We start from the raw sequence: 22,170 nt of genomic DNA, 5'->3' as shown, positions 1-22,170 counted from the left end.
ACAACATACTCCTTGTCGGAGTCATCACCATCAACGTCCATATCTTTCATTGGACTAGCAACTTGTTGTGGTGGTGGTACAAGAGGTGGGTCATCCTATACAAATTTTGAGTGGCCAGATCCACCGCCACCAACATCACTTACCTCCGCAGAAAACTCCATCACTTGTTCTGCTATGGTTCTCCCATGGATATCAAACATGAAGCACACATGCTTGTCGCCATTGAGTCAAAATAGACGAAATCGAAAAAACTCAATTTTTCATCGGTGCTAGCAACCTATACCCCACCCTTCTGATCTCTTTTCTCCCGCTACCACAAACACTACTCAATATTAGACTCTTCAGCTCATACAAAAAAATTTACTCGCTGGGTGCATAACAGAATGAGATTCTCACACTCAAATATCACCGCCAGTATCACTGTTTCTCATATGGCAATTAGGATACACACTTACAATCATATATCCACTACTACTAGACATTTTGGCTTATTTTTCGGAAGAAAAATAGAAGAGAAGAAGTAAAATATTTGTGGAGAATACAAAAGGTTGCGCATCCTTTTATACCTGTTGAACAATTTGTTGGAACGTATCTCGTTTACACTATAAACGTCATAGATCTTCACGTATTTCGTTTGCAGTGCAAATATAATAAAAATACACGTATCTCGTTTACACGGTAAACGAAATATACACATCTCCCATTTTGTGCCTTATCTCGTTTATGATATAAATGAAATACGTGTATTCTTAATTTTGTAAACGAGATAAGAAATATGATAAATTCGTAAAAATACTACAAATTATATATTTTAATAAATAAAATATTTTTTATTTATTAAAAAAAATTCCGACACTACTCTTCCTTCTTTTTCACACAAGGTGAGTTCTGTGGTGTTTTATTATAGTGCTTAAATTGCATAACTTACCTTTTAAAATAAAAAATAAATTATTTAAAATAAAAAATAAATCATATAAAATTTATTAAATATTATTTATTTATCCTTTTTAGTAATTTAGATACAATGTATTGGCATTATAGTATTCATCCTCACACAAACGGGAGTGGATTTTTTTCGGTGGAAAAAAAATTAGATAGTATCCAGTGAAAGATCTCACCTTTCATTGCACTCTCTCATTTATTTCTGATTCCATTTATAGAATTAAAGATGGAAGATTACACTTTATTCTCTCCGATAACAAAAAAAAAAAAAAAAAAAAGACACAAACACTTGTTTTGTAGATCATAGAGAATTATCCAATAGAATCCCTCGCCTTCGCCTTCCCCTTCCCCTTCCCCTTCCCCTCTTATCTTTAAGAAAGAATTGGTTAAAAAAAAAAACAGAAGAAAAAGAAAAGAAAGAAATGGCAGAGGACATCAAGATGAAGAAGAGGAAGATGGCACATCTTATGTTCATTCCTGTTCCTGGTGCTGGCCACTTACCTTCTATCCTCGAATTCGCCAACCTCCTTGTCAACCGTTTCAACAACATGTCCATAACCGTTTTCACTAGTAAATTCCCATTTTCTCCCTCGCCACCTTCACTCACCTCTTCGCACCCTCAAATCCAACTCATTCCTCTCCCTGAAACTCCAGAACCTCCATCATCACAGCAACTCCTACTGAAGGCGCGTGAACTCTACGTCGTGACCTTCATCGACTCCCTCATACCCCACGTCAAGTCAGCAATCCAAACCATTCTCTCTTCATATTCTTCCAACTCTGATGAATCAAAGCCACTCTTTACTTTGGTTCTTGATTTCTTCTGTGTTTCAATGGTTGATGTGGGAATTGAACTTGGCATACCTTCTTATATCTACATGACTTCAAATGCTGGGTTCTTAGGGTACATGTTTTCCATTCTTGAACGTCAAATTGATGATGTTTTCAATTATTCTGATCCTGATTTGTTGATTCAAGGTATTTCAATTCCAGCTCCTTCTAGGGTTTTACCTGATGCTTCTTTTAACAGTGATGGTGGATTTGTTGGGTATTATAAGTGTGCTCAGAGGTTCAGAGACACCAAAGGAATTATTGTTAATACTTTTTCAGAGTTGGAGAATTATGCTATTGATGCATTATTATCAGATGGAGGAAGAAAAAGAAATCCTCCTATTTTTGCTGTTGGTCCTTTGATTAATCTCAAAGGACAGCAAAACCCGAATTTAGATCAAAATCTCCATGAAAAGATTATGAAATGGCTTGATTTGCAGCCAGATTGTTCTGTTGTGTTTTTGTGTTTTGGGAGTAGAGGAAGCTTTGGTCCATCCCAAACAAGGGAAATAGGGATGGCGCTTCGTCATACCGGAGTTAGGTTCTTGTGGGCTATGCGTTCGCCACCAGACAAAGTTATCGACGAGGAGAGCGCCTTGCCGGAAGGGTTCTTGGAATGGATGGAAGGGAAGGGAATGATTTGCGAGTGGGCGCCACAGGTGGAGGTTCTTGCTCACAAAGCAATTGGTGGGTTTGTTTCACATTGTGGTTGGAACTCTATTTTGGAGAGCTTGTGGTTTGGGGTGCCAATATTGACATGGCCTATTTATGCAGAACAACATCTTAATGCTTTTAGGATGGTTAAGGAATTTGGATTAGCAATTGAGCTAACATTGGATTATAGATTTGGTAGTAATGATGTTGTAACGGCAAATGAGATAGAGAATGGGTTGAAACAATTGATGGACAGAGATAATGTTGTGCACAAGAAGGTGAAAGAGATGAAAGAGATGGCTAGGAAGGCTCTCCTCAATGGTGGATCTTCTTTTAATTCTGCTGGAGAACTAATTGATAATATGTTAGGTAGCTACTGAAAACAATTGTTGCATTTCATAGGTGAAATATTGCGCTTCCTTAGAATCGTGAATAGAGAGATGTTGACAAGTTTTATATTGAAATGTGAAATTCTATCAGTTTCCTTTTCAATGTTTGCTTAAAGAACTCTGACTTTTCTTTCCAAATTTTTCTTTTTCTTGTAATATCGAACTTATTTATTCACATTATCAACCTCAATTAATGGAAAAATTGAGATTGGCATAAGTCATACAAAATACTGATCAACATTTTTTAATTGAAATGTACTAAATTAGATTTCAAGCAAAAACCACAAATTCCCTGAATTCGTGGGTGCCTATTTCTTCGTGTCTCTCATTCTTGTTCTTTTTCATGTGATTGATAACTATTCTAAACGATATGCCTTCAAATAAATCATATTTTAAAAATAAAATTTGGTTCTTAGCAAGCTGCCAGTTGATTTTATATTATCAGTGCTTCAATTATAACTTCAGATCACATGCAAAGCATCAAGAAATGTTCTTAAAAAATGATCACTCATAATAATACTGGTTTAATTATGTTCTCAGTATTGAAAATAACTTCATTTTTTTTATTACTTATGTCCTTGCAGCTTACAGAAGTCCTAGTTGACCCCCATCAAACGAACAAAGAAAATGGTGGAAACTGAGATGAACAAGCAAGATAAGCCAATCTTCATTCCCTCACCGGGTATTCACCAATTATCTTTGGCTCTTGAATTTGCAAAACTCCTAATCAACCATTGTAATCACCTTTTCATTACAGTCCTTTCCATGAAGCTCTCATCAACTCCCTCTTCTGATTCATACATCAAATCAGTTTTTTCATCACAACAACATATCAAACACATTGATGCCCCCGAAGTAGAACTACCTCCACATGAGCTACTTCTGAAATCTCCATTATATTATGGCTGGACTCTGGACATTCATGTAAAGCCTTGTGCCACAAGTCAAAGACACAGTGCAGAGCATTCTATCTTCCTATCCAAACTCTAATTCGAAACCAGTGGTTGCTTTGTTCGTAGATTTTATATGCACTTCCATGATTGACGTAGGAAAAGAGTTTAGCATCCCTTCTTATTTGCTCATGCCAACAAATGCAGGATTTCTCAGTCTCATGATTTCCCTCCAAACCTGTTGAATCGAGGATGTGTTCAACGATTCTGATCCTGATTTGTTGATTCCAGGTATCTCCAAACTAGTTCCTTCAGTGGTTTTAACTGATGCTCTTTTAAACAAAGATGGTGGATATGTTGCATGTTATAAGCTTGCTCAAAGTTTCAAAGGCTCCAAAGGGATCATTAACACTTTTTCCGAGATCGAGCAGCATTCTATTGATGCATTATCTAAAAGTCAAACCCCTCCTATCTATGCCATTGGTCCTTTGATTGATCTCAAAGGTCATCCTAACTCAAATGTAGACCAAGCACAATGTGGTAGTATACTGAAATGGCTTGATGAGCAGCCATCATGTTCTGTTATTTTTCTGTTTTGGGAGTAGAGGAAGCTTTGGTCCATATCAAACAAGAGAAATAGCACTGGCACTTCAGCATTGTGGAGATAGGTTCTTGTGGACTATGTGTTCTGTGCCAATGTGGGCTATGCGCTCTCCACAACTGACCAAGGTCAACGACAAGAGTAACTTTCCAGAAGGGTTCTTAGAATGGATGGAAGGTAGGGGAATGATCTGTGAGTGGGCTCCCCAAGTGGAGATTCTCGCTCACAAAGCAAGTGCCGTGTTTGTGTCGCATTGTGGTTGGAACTCTATTTTGGAGAGCTTGTGGTTTGGGGTGCCAATATTGACATGGCCTATCTATGCAAAACAGCAACTGAATGCTTTTCTGATGGTTAAGGAATTTGGATTAGCATTGGAATTAAAACTGGATTATAGAACTGATAGTGATGTTGTAATGGCAAACGAAATTGAAAAGGGGCTGAAACAGTTGATGGACAAAGATAGTGTGGTGCACAAGAAGGTGAAATAGATGAAGGATATGGCTGGAAAAGCTGTCCTTAATGGTGCTCTTCTTTGAATTCTGTTGAAGAACTAATTGAGGATATTGTAGGTAGCAATTTATAACTATTCTGTAGTGTTTCATGAATATAGTTTTCCTTTCTTAGAACCAATGAATAAATTAGTGTGGTAGAGAATTTTCTGACTAATATAATATAAGTTAGAAAATTAAATTATTGTAGTTGGTCTATCAATTTTTCTTAAACTGTTGCCAGATCTTTCTATTCCCATATGCTCTATTTTAATGTTGATTAAACCTCTATGATAATGATGCTATTAGCATTAGCACTAAGTCATACTTATTAGCATTAGTGGAAAATTATAAATTACAATGTGCCCTTTTGTATTTTGCTATTAACTATTGAGTTGTTGAGAGCCAATCGCATCTATAGTATTATTGGTTTGACTTGGTATATATTAAGATTTAATATATTATAAATAAATAAACAAACAGATAGTACAATGTTATCAAGTATGCAAATTGCTACCAGGGTCAGACTTTTGATATGCACTATTTTCTTAAGAAAAAAAAAAAATCTTGGTAGGTTATCGTGTGATTGATATCTATCTATCTTAAACAATAAACAACTACCTATAAATAAATCATTTTTGAAAGTGTAATGTTTGAGTCCCTGCAGCCTGCAATTTAATTTTATATTTCCATTATGAATTAGACCCTACATTGATACACTCAGCATCTAGAAGATTATTGAAAAACAAGGCCACCGCATCATCCATAGCCTCATCTAGTTCCGTGTTCTTGTTGAGAACTTTGTAATTATTGTTTTTAAATTCCTCATGCCTTTTAATTGTTGCAGAAGCCTAAAAGACTAAGAAGAACAAAGAACATGGATGACACTGAGCTGAATAACAAAGCAAAATTGATCTTCATTCCTTCACCAGGAATTGGTCACTTGTCTTCAGCTCTTGAATTTGCAAAACTTCTAATCAACCGTTATAACCACCTTTCCATCACAATCCTCTGCATCAAGCTCACTACCACCTCCATTTCTGATTCATATATAAAATCAGATTTATCATCACAATCACAAATCGAACTTGTCAACGTCCCTGAAATAGAACCACTTCCACCAGAGCTGCTATTGAAAGCTCCACTATACTATGTCTTGACCTTTTTGCAGAACCTTGCGCCGCACGTCAAAGAAACTGTGCAAAGCATTTTATCATCCTATCCGAATTCTGGGTCGGAACCAGCTGTTGCGTTGGTTGTAGATTTCGTTTTTGCTTCGCTGATTGATGTGGGAAGAGAACTGAGCATCCCTTCTTATTTATACATGCCATCAAATGCAGGATTTCTAAGTCTCATGCTTTCTCTCCGCAATCGTCGAATGGAGGATGTTTTCAATGATTCTGATCCTGATATACTGATTCCAGGTATCTCAAATCTTGTTCCTTCAATGGTTTTACCTGATGCTCTTTTAAGCAAAGATGGATACGTTCCATGTCACAAGCTAGCGCAGAAGTTCATAGACACCAAAGGTATAATTGTTAACACTTTTATGGAGATAGAGAAGTATGCTATTGATGCATTATCTGATGGGAAAAATCCTCATATATATGCTATTGGTCCTTTGATTAATCCAAAATCTCATCCAAACTCAAAGTTAGAACAAACCCAATATGATATGATATTGAGATTTCTTGATAACCAAGAAACTTCTTCTGTTGTTTTTTGTGTTTTGGGAGTAGGGGAAGCTTTAGTCCATCCCAAACAAGGGAAATAGCTACGGCGCTTCAGCGTAGTGGAGTTAGGTTCTTGTGGGCTATGCGTTCACCACCGAACAAAGCCAATGATGATGAGAGTGCCTTGCCAGAAGGGTTCTTAGAATGGATGGAAGGCATGGGAATGATTTGCGAATGGGTGCCACAAATTGAGATTCTTGCACACAAAGCTGTTTGTGGCTTCGTGTCGCATTGTGGTTGGAACTCTATTTTGGAGAGCTTGTGGTTTGGGGTACCAATATTGACATGGCCTATCTATGCAGAACAGCAACTGAATGCTTTTAGGATGGTGAAAGAGTTTGGATTAGCATTGGAGTTAAAACTGGAATATAGAACTGGAAGTGATGTTGTAATGGCAGATGAGATAGAGAAAGGACTGAAAAAATTGATGGAGAAAGATAGTATTGTGCACAAGAAGTTGCAAGAGATGAAAGATATGGCTAGGAATGCTGTCCTTGATGGTGGATCATCTTTCAATTCTATTGGAGAGTTTGTTGATAGTATATGAGCTTGTGTTACATGCACTCAAAAGTCAAAATTTCTTGTACACTCAGTTGATTCACTTTTCTTTGCTATATTGTGTAGTAGAATAAAAGTAAGCTGGCTCAATGTCCGGAAAAAAAAAAAAAAAAACTAGTATAAAAATAATTTCTAATGTGATATCATAAGCAGGTAGCAACTGACGATGACTATGGTATTTCATTGATATACGTGTTCCTTGCTTAGAATCAGTGAATAAAGAACCTCAAAATGTTTATTTTCAGTATCCATAGACTATCAAATACTATCAGCCTGTATGAATCATAAGACTATTACTAGTTACTAGTTACTAGTTAAAGAAGAAAGAGGGGGGAACTCCAAACAATAGTTTCTTAGTTGTTGAGAAATGTTATTATTGGAACACTCCATAATTATTTAAGCAATAAAATTACTATTAAATAAATGTCCTTTTTTTTCTTTCTCTATGTTTAATATAGGAGTAATAAAAGTTATTAAATTTTCCTAGCTAGCGTCCTATCTTTGCCGCATAGGTTAAGAAGGTTGAAATGGAGATACTTCAACCATTCAATGATTCAATGCATTCAGTGTCTTTCTTTTAAAATAATTTTTGAATTTAATTTTGATCATCACAATATAAAAGTTTTATAAGTACGAGTGTGTAAGAATTAAGTTTTGAATTTAATTTTGATCATCACAATTATCTAAAGCCACATCATTAATTTTATATTGATTGCATAAATAAATTATCTAAAATAACAATTATTATTATATGACTGTGTAAGATATTAAAATTAAACTCAAAATTTTTATATAAAAAAATTCGAATCTTAGATAAAAATTAGCGAAATATAAAATTTATGAGTTTTATTCTTAATTTAATAAAAAATTAAAGGTTACGTGTATGCTAAAATTAGTCACAAAATCAATTATTATATATTTGTGTATAAACACATGTATTATTTAATTTATTTTCAATGTGTATTTTGTATGTCAACATATGTTTCATACTAGTGGCCTATGATGCACAAATACTAATACTAATACAAACACGGGAAACGACACGACATGAGTCAGACACAAATTTTAGATTCTTATAAGACTCAGGGATACGACATATACATACATACATACATACATACATACATACATACATACATACATACATACATACATATATATATATATATATGATATTTTGATATATATTAATATTAAAATATAAATTAAAATTTTAACTTTTTTTAATATTTTCAAATTAGATAAAGTATTTAAAATATTTTTTATTTGATAAATTATAATATATATTAATTCTAAACTCATTTTAAGAATATATGTTAAGAATATAATTAAACATGCTAATATGTGATGGTATTAAGGTGTGTCTAAGTGTGTCTAGTAAAAAAAGTTTATTTTTTTTTATCAAGATACAGTTGGATATAAAAAGTGAGTATTGATGGTATTAAGGTGTGTCTAAGCGTATCTAGTAAAAAAAATTTATTTTTTTATCAAGACACGGTTAGACACAAAAAAGAGTGTTGATAGATATTGTATTTGAAATGTGTCTGGCATATAAATACAACTATCTAATAAAGTACCTTTATTTTATAGCCAATGATTATTTTAGTGACTAATTTTAGTATGATTATTGTAATACCCTACCACACAGAGCTTTATGCTTATGACGTAAATTAAAAGTGACGAGGTGCTACGACCTCTAAAAGTAAAATACATACATACATAACAAGGATAAAATAGCTAGGAGCCTTAAAAGAAAAAGGTACGATCAAAACAAAACCGAAGATGCATCACTAACGAAAAATGATAAGACAAAAGCTTATACAGAAAATCAAAAGACACACTGATGAGCGGATAATTTATACGCTTTTTGGCATTATTTTTAGGTAGTTTTTAGTAGTATCTAGCTACTTTTAGGGATGTTTTCATTAGTTTTATGATAAATTCACATTTCTGGACTTTACTATGAGTTTGTGTATTTTTCTGTGATTTCAGGTATTTTCTGGCTGAAATTGAGGGACCTGAGCAAAACTCTGATAAAAGGCTGACAAAGGACTGCTGATGCTGTTGGATTCTGACCTCCCTGAACTCGAAATAAATTTTTTGGAGCTACAGAACTCCAAATGGCACGCTTTCAACATCGTTGGAAAGTAGACATCCAGAGCTTTCCAGCAATATATAATAGTCCAAACTTTATTTGTGATTAGACGATGTAAACTGGCGCTCAACGCCAGTTCCATGCTGCATTCTGGAGTCAAACGCCAGAAACACGTCACGAACCAGAGTTGAACGCCAAAAACACGTTACAACTTGGCGTTCAACTCCAAAAGAAGCCTCTGCACGTGTAAAGCTCAAGCTCAGCCCAAGCACACACCAAGTGGGCCCCGGAAGTAGATTTCTGCATCAATTACTTACTTCTGTAAACCCTAGTAGCTAGTCTAGTATAAATAGGACATTTTACTATTGTATTAGACATCTTTGGTCTCGGTTTTATTCCATTATTCATCTTAGGAGACTATTGTTCACGTTTTGGGGGCTGGCCATTCGGCCATGCCTGGACCTTCATCACTTATGTATTTTCAGTAGTGGAGTTTCTACACACCATAGATTAAGGGTGTGGAGCTCTGCTGTACCTCAAGTTTTAATGCAATTACTACTATTTTCTATTCAATTCAGTTTATTCCTATTCTAAGATATTCGTTGCACTTCACCATGATGAATGTGATGATCCGTGACACTCATCAGCATTCTCACCTATGAACACGTGACTGACAACCACCTCCGTTCTACCTTAGACCGAACGCATATCTCTTAGATTCCTTAATCAGAATCTTCGTGGTATAAGCTAGAATTGATGGCGGCATTCATGAGAATCCGGAAAGTCTAAACCTTGTCTGTGGTATTTCGAGTAGGATTCAGGGATTGAATGACTATGACGAGCTTCAAACTCGCGATTGTTGGGCGTGATGACAAACGCAAAAGAATCAATGGATTCTATTCCGGCATGATCGAGAACCGACAGATGATTAGCCGTGCTGTGATAGAGCATTTTGACCTTTTTCACTGAGAGGATGGGATGTAGCCATTGACAACGGTGATCCCCTACATACAGCTTGCCATGAAAAGGAGTAAGAAGGATTGGATGAAGGTAGTAGAAAAGCAGAGATTCAGAAGGAGCACAGCATCTTCATACGCCTATCTGAAATTCTCATCAATGATTTACATAAGTATTTCTATCTTTATTTCCTGTTTATTTATTATTATTATTCGAAAACTCCATAACCAATTATTATCCGCCTAACTGAGATTTATAAGATGACCATAGCTTGCTTCATACCAACAATCTCCGTGGGATCGACCCTTACTCACATAAGGTTTATTACTTGGACGACCCAGTGCACTTGCTGGTTAGTTGTGCGAAGTTGTGAAGAAAGTGCTGAGTTATAAACGCGCATACCAAGTTGAATGCCATTATTAGAGATCACAATTTCTTGCACCAAGTTTTTGGCGCCGTTGCCGGGGATTGTTTGAATCACAATTACGTGCAACAACAGCGCCAAGTTTTTCTGATCTGGCAACAGCACCAAGTTTTTGGCGCCGTTGCCGGGGATTGTTCGAGTTTGGACAACTGACGGTTCATCTTGTTGCTCAGATTAGGTAATTTTCTTTTTGTTTTATTTTCAAAAAAATTTTCAAAAATCTTTCAAAAAAATTTTACTTCTGTTTTCAAAAAAATTATTCTAAATTTTTAAGAATGAATTCTAGTATTTCATGAAGCATGTTGTAGCCTGGTTGACTGTAATGCCATGTCTAAATTCTTTTGAACTGAGTCTTCCTCTTCACATGCTTGAACTATGTATGCTAAAGCTTGGCTGGCTATTAAGCCATGTCCAATTTCTGGACCAGAGCTTTAGACTAACATTGAAAGATTCCTGGAATTCTTATTAAAAATTTTGAATTTCTTATTTTATTTTTCCTATATGTTTTCGAAAAAAATATACAAAAATCCAAAAAAAATTATAAAATCATAAAAATAAAAAATATTTTGTGTTTCTTGTTTGAGTTTAGAGTCAATTTTAAGTTTGGTGTCAATTACATGTTTTTAAAATTTATGCATTTTTTGAAAATTCATACATGTGTTCTTCATGATCTTCAAGTTGTTATTGGTAAGTCTTCTTGTTTGATCTTGATATTTTCTTGTTTTGTGTTTTTTTTGTTGTTTTTCATGTGCATTCTTGCATTCATAGTGTCTAGGCATTAAAGATTTCTAAGTTTGGTGTCTTGCATCTTTTCTTTGCATCAAAAGTTTTTTCAAAAATATGTTCTTGATGTTCATCATGATCTTCAAAGTGTTCTTGGTGTTCATATTGACATTCATAGTGTTCTTGCATGCATCATGAGTTTTGATTCATAATGTTCATGTTGTGAGTCCTTTTTTGTTGTTTTTCTCTCTCATCATTAAAAATTAAAAAATTCAAAATATAAAAAATATCTTCTCTTTATTTCTCTCAAAATTTCGAAAATTTGAGTTGACTTAGTCAAAAATTTTTAAAATTAGTTAGTTCTTATAAGTCAAATCAAATTTTCAATTTAAAAAAATCTTATCTTTTCAAAATCTTTTTCAAAAATCAAATCCCTTTTACTTTTATCTTATGATTTTCGAAAATTTAAAACTATTTTTCAAAATCTTTTTCTTATTTTATTTCAAATTTTTGAAACTTAACTAACAAGTAATGCGATTGATTCAAAAATTTGAAGTTTGTTACTTTATTGTTAAGAAAGGTTCAATTTTTAAATTCTAGAATCGTATCTTTTAGTTTCTTGTTAGTCAAGTAATTAATCTTAATTTTAAAAATTAAATCTTTTCCAACCATATCTTTTTAATCATATCTCTTTAAAAAATTTGATTTCAAAATATCTTCTTATCTTCTTATCTTTTCAAAATTAATTTTCAAATCTTTTTCAACTAACTAATTGACTTTTTATTTGTTTCTTATCTTTTTCAAAACCACCTAACTAATTTTCCCTATCAATTTTTTGAAAATATCTCTTCCTTTTCAAAATTCTTTTTAATTAATTAATTGTTTTAAATTTTAATTTTAATTTTATTTCACCTTTAATTTTCGAAAATCATTAACTCCTTTTCAAAAATTATTTTCGAAAACTTTTCTCTCTCATCTTAGTCTATTTATTTATTCATTTACTAACACTTCTCTTCATCTCAAATCTCTGCTCCTATCCTCACCCTTGTGTTTGGATTATTCATTCTTCTTCACTCTTATTCCCTTTCTTCTTCTACTAACATAAAGGAATCTCTATACTGTGACATAGAGGATTCCTCTTCCTTTTCTGTTCTCTTCTTTCTCATATGAGCAGGAATAAGGAAAAATGCATTCTTGTTGAAGCTGATCCTGAACCTGAAAGGACTCTGAAGAGAAAACTAAGAGAAGCTAAACTACAACAATCCAGAGACAACCTTACTGAAATTTTCGAACAAGAAAAGGATATGGCAGCCGAAACCAACAACAATAATGCAAAGAGGATGCTTGGTGATTATACTACACCTACTTCCAAGTTTGATGGAAGAAGCATCTCAATTTCTGCAATTGGAGCAAACAATTTTGAGCTGAAACCTTAACTAGTTGCTCTAATGCAACAAAACTATAAGTTTCATGGACTTCCATCAGAAGATTCCTACCAGTTTTTAATTGAGTTCTTGCAGATCTGTGAGACAGTTAAGACTAATGGAGTAGATCTTGAAGTCTACAGGCTCATGCTTTTCCCTTTTGCTGTAAGAGATAGAGCTAGAACATGGTTGGACTCACAACCTAAGGATAGCCTGGACTCTTGGGATAAGCTGGTCACGGCATTCTTGGTTAAATTCTTTCCTCCTCAAAAGCTGAGCAAGCTTAGAGTGGATGTTCAGACCTTCAAGCAAAAAGATGGTGAATCCCTCTATGAAACTTGGGAAAGATACAAGCAGATGACCAAAAAGTGTCATTCTGACATGTTTTCAGAGTGGACCATGATAGATATATTCTATTATGGTCTGTCTGAGTTCTCTAAGATGTCACTAAACCATTCTGCAGGTGGATCCATTCACCTAAAGAAAATGCCTGCAGAAGCTCAGGAACTTATTGAAATAGTTGTAAATAACCAATTCATGTACACTTCTGAGAGTAATTCCGTGAATAATGGGACGCCTCAGAGGAAGGGAGTTCTTGAAATTAATGCTCTAAATGCCATATTGGCTCAGAACAAAATGTTGACTCAGCAAGTCAACATGATTTCTCAAAGTCTGAATGGATGGCAAAATGCATCCAACAGTACTAAAGAGGCATCTTCTGAAGAAGAAGCTTATGATCCTGAAAACCCTGCGATGGCAGAGGTAAATTACATGGGTGAACCCTATGGAAACACCTATAATTCTTCATGGAGAAATCATCTAAATTTCTCATGGAAGGATCAACAAAAGCCTCAACAAGGCTTTAATAATGGTGGAAGAAACAAGTTTAGCAATAGCAAGCCTTTTCCATCATCTTCTCAGCAACAGACAGAGAATTCTGAGCAGAGCACCTCTAACTTAGCAAATATAGTCTATGATCTGTCTAAGGCCACTTTAAGCTTCATGAGTGAAACAAGGTCTTCCATAAAAAATTTGGAGGCACAAGTGGGCCAGCTAAGTAAGAAAGTCACTGAAACTCCTCCTAGTACTCTTCCAAGCAATACAGAAGAGAATCCAAAGAGAGAGTGCAAGGCCATTGATATAGTCAATATGGCCGAATGCAAGGAGGAAGGGGAGGACGTGAATCCCAATGAGGAAGACCTCATGGGACGTCTCCCAACCAAGAAGGAGTTCTTTATTGAGGACTTAAAGGAATCTGAGACTCATATAGAGACCATAGAGATCCAATTAAACATCCTTCTGCCATTCATGAGCTCTGAAAACTATTCTTCCTCTGAAGAGGATGAAGATGTAACTGGAAAGTAAGTTGCTCAATATCTAGGAGCTATCATGAAGCTGAATGCCAAGTTGTTTGGTAATGAGACTTGGGAAGGTAAACCTCCCTTGCTCATTAGTGAACTAGATACATGGGTTCAGCAAACTTTACCTCAAAAGAAACAAGATCCTGGTAAATTCTTAATACCCTGTACCATAGGCACCATGACCTTTGAAAAGGCTCTGTGTGACTTAGGGTCAGGCATAAATCTTATGCCACTCTCTGTAATGGAGAAGCTAGGGATCATTAAGGTACAGCCTATCATATTCTCATTGCAAATGGCAGACAAGTCAGTAAGACAAGCTTATGGATTGGTAGAGGACGTGTTGGTAAAGGTTGAAGGCCTTTACATCCCTGCTGATTTCATAATCTTAGACACTAGGAAGGAGGAGGATGAATGCATCATCCTTGGAAGACCTTTCCTAGCCACAGCAAGAGCTGTGATAGATGTTAACAGAGGAGAATTAGTCTTTCAATTGAATGGGGACTACCTTATGTTTAAGACCCAAGGGTGTTCTTCTTTAACAATGGAGAGGAAGCATGAAAAACTTCTCTCAGTACAGAGTCAAAGAGAGACCCCACAATCAAACTCTAAGTTTGGTGTTGGGAGGCCACAGCCAAACTCTAAGTTTGGTGTTGAATCCCCACATTCAAACTCTAAGTTTGGTGTTGGGAGTCCACAACATTGACCTAATCACCTTTGAGGCTCCATGAGAGCCCACTGTCAAGCTAGTGACATTAAAGGAGCACTTATTGGGAGGCAACCCAATTTTTATTTATCTTATTTTATTTTTCTTTTATTGTTATTTTATGTTTTATTAAGTTCATGATCATGTGGAGTCACAAAATAAATATTAAAATTAAAAACAGGATCAAAAATAGCAGAAGAAAAAGCACACCCTAGAGGAAGGGCTTACTGGTGTTTGAACGCCAGTAAGAAGCATCTGGCTGGCGTTCAACGCCAGAAACATGCTACAGATGGGCACTGAACGCCCAAAACAAGCATCAATCCGGCGTTCAAACGCCAGAATTGCATGCAAGGCATTTCACATGCCTAATTAGTGCAGGGTTGTTAAATCCTTGACACCACAGGATCTGTGGTCCCCACATGATCATATCAGGATCTGTGGACCCCACAGGATCCCCACCTACCTCAACACACCTTCTATCCTCTTCACACAATCCAATAACACTCTTCCCCAAAACCCTTCACCAATCACCTCAATCTCTCTTTTCCATCACCTCTTCACCACTCACATCCTTCCACTCTTCCCCATAAACCCCACCTACCTTCAAAATTCAAAATCTCTTTCCCACCCAAACCTACCCTAAATAGCCGAACCTTAACCCCTCTCCCTCCACTATATAAACCCCTCCATTCTTCTTCATTTTCACACAACACAACCCTCTCTTCTCCTCCTTGGCCGAAACACAACCCTCTTTCCCTCTCCTCCATATCTTCTTCTTCTTCATCTATTCTTTCTTCTCTTGCTCGATGGCGAGCAATATTCTAAGTTTGGTGTGGTAAAAGCATAGCTTTTTTTTATTTTTCCATAACCATTGTTGGCACCTAAGGCCGGAGAAACCTCTAGAAAAGGGAAAGGGAAGACAAAAGCTTCTACCTCCGAGTCATGGGAGATGGAGAGATTCATCTCTAAAGCCCATCAAGACCACTTCTATGATGTTGTGGCCAAGAAGAAGGTGATCCATGAGTTCCCTTTCAAACTCAAGAAAAATGAGTATCCGGAGATCCGACATGAGATCCAAAGAAGAAGTTGGGAAGTTCTGACCAACCCCATTCAACAAGTCGGAATCTTAATGGTTCAAGAGTTCTATGCCAATGCATGGATCACTAGGAACCATGATCAAAGTGTGAACCCGAATCCAAAGAATTATCTTACAATGGTTTGGGGGAAATACTTAGATTTTAGTCCGGAAAATGTGAGGTTGGCGTTTAACTTGCCCATGATGCAAGGAGATGCACGCCCCTACACAAGAAGGGTCAACTTTGATCAAATGTTGGACCAAGTCCTTATGGACATATGTGTTGAAGGAGCTCAATGGAAAAGAGACTCCAAAGGCAAGCCGGTTCAATTAAGAAGACTGGACCTCAAGCCTGTGGCTAGAGGATGGTTGGAGTTCATCCAACGCTCTATCATCCCCACTAGCAACCGATCCGAAGTTACTATGGATCGGGCTATCATGATCCATAGCATCATGATTGGAGAGGAAGTAGAAGTTCATGAAGTCATCTCCCTTGAATTCTACAAAATAGCCGAAAAGTCCTCCACCATGGCAAGGCTAGCTTTTCCTCATCTTATTTGCCATTTATGTTACTCAGCTGGAGTTATCATAGAAGGATACATCCCCATTGAGGAGGATAAGCCCATCACTAAGAAGAGGATGGAGCAAACAAGAGAGCCCACTCATGGATCCCAAGAGACGCATGAGGAAGCTCATCACCAAGAAATCCCAGAAATGCCTCAAGGGATGCACTTTTCTCCCAACAATTATTGGGAACAACTCAACACTTCTCTGGAAGATTTGAGTTACAATGTGGATCAATTAAGGGTGGAACATCAAAAGCACTCCATCATTCTCCATGAAATTAGAGAAGATCAAAGAGCAATGAGGGAGGGACAACAAAGGCAAGGAAGAGACATAGAAGAGCTCAAGGATATCATTGGTTCTTCAAGAAGAAAGCGCCACCATCACTAAGGTGGACTCATTCCTTGTTCTTATTTCTCTGTTTTTCAATTTTTAAGCTTTATGTTATCTATGTTTGTGTCTTTATTACATGATCATTAGTATGTAGTAACTATGTCTTGAAGCTATGAATAATTCCATGAATCCTTCACCTTTCTTAAATGAAAAAAGTTCCTAATTCAAAAGAACAAGAAGTACACGAGTTTCGAATTTATCCTTGAAATTAATTTAATTATATTGATGTGGTGACAATACTTTTTATTTTCTGAATGAATGCTTGAACAGTGCATATTTTTTATCTTGTTGTTTATGAATGTTAAAATTGTTGGCTCTTGAAAGAATGATGAATAAAGAGAAATGTTATTGATAATCTGAAAAATCATGAAATTGATTCTTGAAGCAAGAAAAAGCAGTGAAGAACAAAGCTTGCGAAAAAAAAATTTTGTGAAAAAAATATAGAAAGAAAAAGAAAAAGCAAGCAGAAAAAGCCAATAGCCCTTAAAACCAAAAGGTAAGGGTAAAAAGGATCTAAGGCTTTGAGCATCAATGGATAGGAGGGCCTAAGGAAATAAAATCCAGGTCTAAGCGGCTAAATCAAGCTGTCCCTAACCATGTGCTTGTGGCATGCAAGTCCAAGTGAAAAGCTTGAGACTGAGTGGTTAAAGTCATGATCCAAAGCAAAAAGAGTGTGTTTAAGAGCTTTGGACACCTCTAACTGGGGACTTTAGCAAAGCTGAGTCACAATCTGAAAAGGTTCACCCAGTCATGTGTCTGTGGCATTTATGTATCCGGTGGTAATACTGGAAAACATAGTGCTTAGGGCCACGGCCAAGACTTATGAAAGTAGCTGTGTTCAAGAATCAACAAATTTAACTAGGAGAATCAATAACACTATCTGAAATTCTAAGTTCCTAGAGATGTCAATCATTCTAAACTTCAAAGGATAAAGTGAGATGCCAAAACTGTTCAGAAGTAAAAAGCTACAAGTCCCGCTCATCTAATTAGAATTAATATTCATTGATATTCTGATATTTATAGTATATTCTCTTCTTTTTATCCTAATTAATTTTCAGTTGCTTGGGGACAAGCAATAATTTAAGTTTGGTGTTATGATGAGCGGATAATTTATACGCTTTTTGGCATTATTTTTAAGTAGTTTTTAGTAGGATCTAGCTATTTTTAGGGATGTTTTCATTAGTTTTTATGCTAAATTCACATTTCTGGACTTTACTATGAGTTTGTGTGTTTTTCTGTGATTTTAGGTATTTTCTGGCTGAAATTGAGGGACCTGAGCAAAACTCTGATAAAAGGCTGACAAAGGACTGCTGATGCTGTTGGATTCTGACCTCCCTGCACTTGCAATGGATTTTCTAGAGCTATAGAACTCCAAATGGCGCGCTCTCAACGGCGTTGGAAAGTAGATATCCATAGATTTCTAGCAATATATAATAGTCCATATTTTATTCGTGATTAGATGACATAAACTGGCGCTCAACGCCAGTTCCATGCTGCATTCTGGAGTCAAACGCCAGAAACACGTCACGAACCAGAGTTGAATGCCAAAAACACGTTACAACTTGGCGTTGAACTCCAAAAGAAGTCTCTGCACGTGTAAAGCTCAAGCTCAGCCCAAGCACACACCAAGTGGGCCCCGGAAGTAGATTTCTGCATCAATTACTTACTTATGTAAACCTTAGTAGCTAGTCTAGTATAAATAGGACATTTTACTATTGTATTAGACATCTTTGGTCTCGGTTTTATTTCATTATTCATCTTAGGAGACTATTGATCACGTTTTGGGGGCTAGCCATTCGGCCATGCCTGGACCTTCATCACTTATGTATTTTCAACGGTGAAGTTTCTACACACCATAGATTAAGGGTGTGGAGCTCTGCTGCACCTCAAGTTTTAATGCAATTACTACTATTTTCTATTCAATTCAGTTTATTCCTATTCTAAGATATTCGTTGCACTTCACCATGATGAATGTGATGATCCGTGACACTCATCAGCATTCTCACCTATGAACACGTGATTGACAACCACCTCCGTTCTACCTTAGACCGAACGCATATCTCTTAGATTCTTTAATCAGAATCTTCGTGGTATAAGCTAGAATTAATGGCGGCATTCATGAGAATCCGAAAAGTCTAAACCTTGTCTGTGGTATTCTGAGTAGGATTCAGGGATTGAATGACTGTGACGAGCTTCAAACTCACGATTGTTGGGTGTGATAACAAACACAAAAGAATCAATGGATTCTATTCCGGCATGATCGAGAACCGACAGATGATTAGCCATGCTATGACAGAGTATTTGGACCTTTTTCACTGAGAGGATGGGATGTAGCCATTGACAACGGTGATGCCCTACATACAGCTTGCCATGGAAAGGAGTAAGAAGGATTGGATAAAGGTAGTAGAAAAGCAGAGATTCAGAAGGAGCACAGCATCTTCATACGCCTATCTGAAATTTCCATCAATGATTTACATAAGTATTTCTATCTTTATTTCCTATTTATTTATTATTATTATTCGAAAACTCCATAACCAATTACTATCCGCCTAACTAAGATTTATAAGATGACCATAGCTTGCTTCATACTAATAATCTCCGTGGGATCGACCCTTACTCACGTAAGGTTTATTACTTGGACGACCCAGTGCACTTGCTGGTTAGTTGTGCGAAGTTGTGAAGAAAGTGCTGCGTTATAAACACGCATACCAAGTTGAATGCCATTATTAGAGATCACAATTTCGTGCACCACACACACATACACACACACACACACACACACACATATAGTTCCAATGGATAAGTATAATCAAGCTCTAAACTCGACTTACAAAATCAAGGCTGTCTAGAATATATATATATATATATATATATATATATATATATATATATATATATATATATATATATAGACACACACACACACACACACACACACACACACACACACACACACAAATACAGCCCTCAAAATAGCAATAACAGAAAAGTCCTGTTTTTCCAAAATAATCCTCTAAAAGAGATGATATACAACATAAGGTACAAAAGTGGAGAATAAAATACATAAACTAAAACAGAATATAAGTCCCAAAAGATAAGTCTTCGCTTCCAAGAAAACAAATCCAGCACGCTCAGTAAGGTGTGTCATCTCTTGCATCTAAAAACAACAAAACATATATGAAATGAGAATCAGAGGTTCTCAATATGGTAAAAGTACCCACATAAATAATAAATGATGTCCCGAAAAGCCAGAAGCATTCCAAAACTCCAACCACCCATATTGATCCTAAAATTTTCACTAAACCAGAATAAGGTAACTATAACTAAGGAATCTAATCTAACTCTTCACTTTCCATTCTCTGCAAACCTCCATTTTACCATGTGGAATAACCCTCAGCGTTTTCTCCACCAGCATGACGGATCTCTCAGAAACAAACACAAACAAGACAAACAAGAAAAACATAAATATATAAATAGATATGGCAAATAGATCAAATAGTAGTTAGTTATAGATAAGCAATTAGGCAAGCCAAATAAATGCATACTCAAACAAAATGTACAAGTGCATATGATGCATGACTGCTCTATGGCCGATGATATCATCTGTCGGTTATACAACCAAACCTGACATGTTTGGTAGCGAACCCTGGACAGAAACACCACCTCGTGGAGCAAGTGAAACTAAGCCACAACCCTTGCATACTACCCGCTTAATTTAGAGCAAGTGGAACGAACCACTACTCCTGCATACTACTCAAGCGGGTGTTTACAAACTCAACCCGGATCAAGTGGAACAAACCAGAATCTTGCATACTATCCAGGCATCTCAATAACTAACCTAGAGCAAGTGGGACAAACCATAACCTTTGTTACTGCCCAGGTATCTCAGTTACTAATATAGAGCAAGTGGGACGAACCACAACCCTTACATACTGCCCAGGCGTCTCAGACATTAACCCGAAGCAAGTGGGACGAGACACAACCCTTGCGTACTGCCAAGATATTTCAATCATTAACCTTAATTCCTTATCACTCAATCAACTTCATTCGTAATCATAATCACGTTTATCATCACATCTCAATCTCATAATCATTCACATTATCCTCATAATCATAATCAATCATTCTCATTATCATATTTATCCCTTTCATAACTCAACATCTCAATATTCATAGATATGCTCACAACATAATTCTCATCATCATCACCTCATTCAACAATATCATAATCGTCTTCATCACATAACTCGTTCAGCATCTCATTTTTAACTCAATTCATTACTTCACAATCTCCTTCAATCTCAATTTAACTCGCTCAATATATATTCGCTCTTATTCCGAAACCTAAAAAAAACTAGCTATCAGACCTTAAACAGGGATTATGAAAATTTACAAGTTTTTCTAAAAGGTCAAACATTTAAAAAATAGAGTTTTGTGTGAAAAATAGGTCTTGTGTGTACGCATCATTGCTATGCATACGCACGCACCAGAATGAATTCCCAGCCTGTGCGTAAGCATTATTGCTATGCGTACGCACAACTTGTAAATTTCCAGGGTGTGTGTACGCACAAGTCTCGTCACATGTCTTGTTCTGTGCGTGCGTATGATAGGGTACATGGGCACCCAAACTAGAAATTCTGGTTTTCTGCAATTTAGAGCATTCAATCCTATCCTATGACAACTAGCCTAAGTTTTCACGCAACATTATATATCATCTACAAGAAACCAAAATTATATCTTGGCCGATTTCTCCCAAAGCTCAAAACACCAAACTTCAAGCTTCCAAAACTCTCAAACAACTTCCATAAGTTCCAGCCACCAAAGCTTTGTTCGAAGTACTCCAATTCACCAATTTGGTTTCAATCAACATAATATTCACCCTAATTTCATATAATTTCATCTTATCAATGCTAGGGTTTACCAATTCATCAATTCACAAGGGTTTAGAGTATCCTTACCTTACCTATTGATGATCGGGTAAAATTCAACAATTATCTAAGGATAGATTTCACCAAAATAATGAGAATCACTTAATACCCTTAACCAAAATGCAAATTCTGAATGGAAGAGAAAATTGAAAACAAAATATAAAGTTTCTTACCATTTTGTTTGGATAAAATTGAAGAGGACCTCGAGACGATTGCATGGCCACAAACATCTCGTTAATCGGAACTCCAAATTAAAAGTTATGTGAAAATAAAATTGGAGGTAAAAAGAAATTAGGTTATTGCTCTTCTCTTCTCTTTCTCAGCGGGAATAATGAAAGAGAAGGCGGAAAAAAGGTTGATGGAGACTATATATGGAGCTAGGTGAGTAGGCTTGGGCCTATTTAAATCCGATTCGTTCGATTTAGTCTGTTAACCCA

General features: G+C 36.1%; 1 protein-coding gene and 2 pseudogenes across 1 annotated transcript; all 3 read left to right on the top strand.

The window, feature by feature from the left end:
- Positions 1-1,294: 1,294 nt before the first annotated feature.
- LOC130940375 (UDP-glycosyltransferase 71K1-like) lies at positions 1,295-3,633 on the top strand. The gene is made up of 2 exons (XM_057868488.1): positions 1,295-2,796; positions 3,401-3,633. Exons 1-2 carry the CDS (start codon positions 1,365-1,367, stop codon positions 3,418-3,420), a joined length of 1,452 nt encoding a protein of 483 aa, XP_057724471.1. The 5' UTR covers positions 1,295-1,364; the 3' UTR covers positions 3,421-3,633.
- On the top strand, positions 3,613-5,156 carry LOC130940377 (UDP-glycosyltransferase 71K1-like; annotated as a pseudogene).
- Positions 4,661-7,330, top strand: LOC130940376 (UDP-glycosyltransferase 71K1-like; annotated as a pseudogene).
- Positions 7,331-22,170: the final 14,840 nt, after the last annotated feature.

This window comes from Arachis stenosperma, chromosome 7 (genome assembly GCF_014773155.1).
Source record: "Arachis stenosperma cultivar V10309 chromosome 7, arast.V10309.gnm1.PFL2, whole genome shotgun sequence".
NCBI lineage: Eukaryota > Viridiplantae > Streptophyta > Magnoliopsida > Fabales > Fabaceae > Arachis > Arachis stenosperma.
Note: the sequence above shows the minus strand (reverse complement) of the source record. Positions and strands in the feature narration are given on the sequence as shown.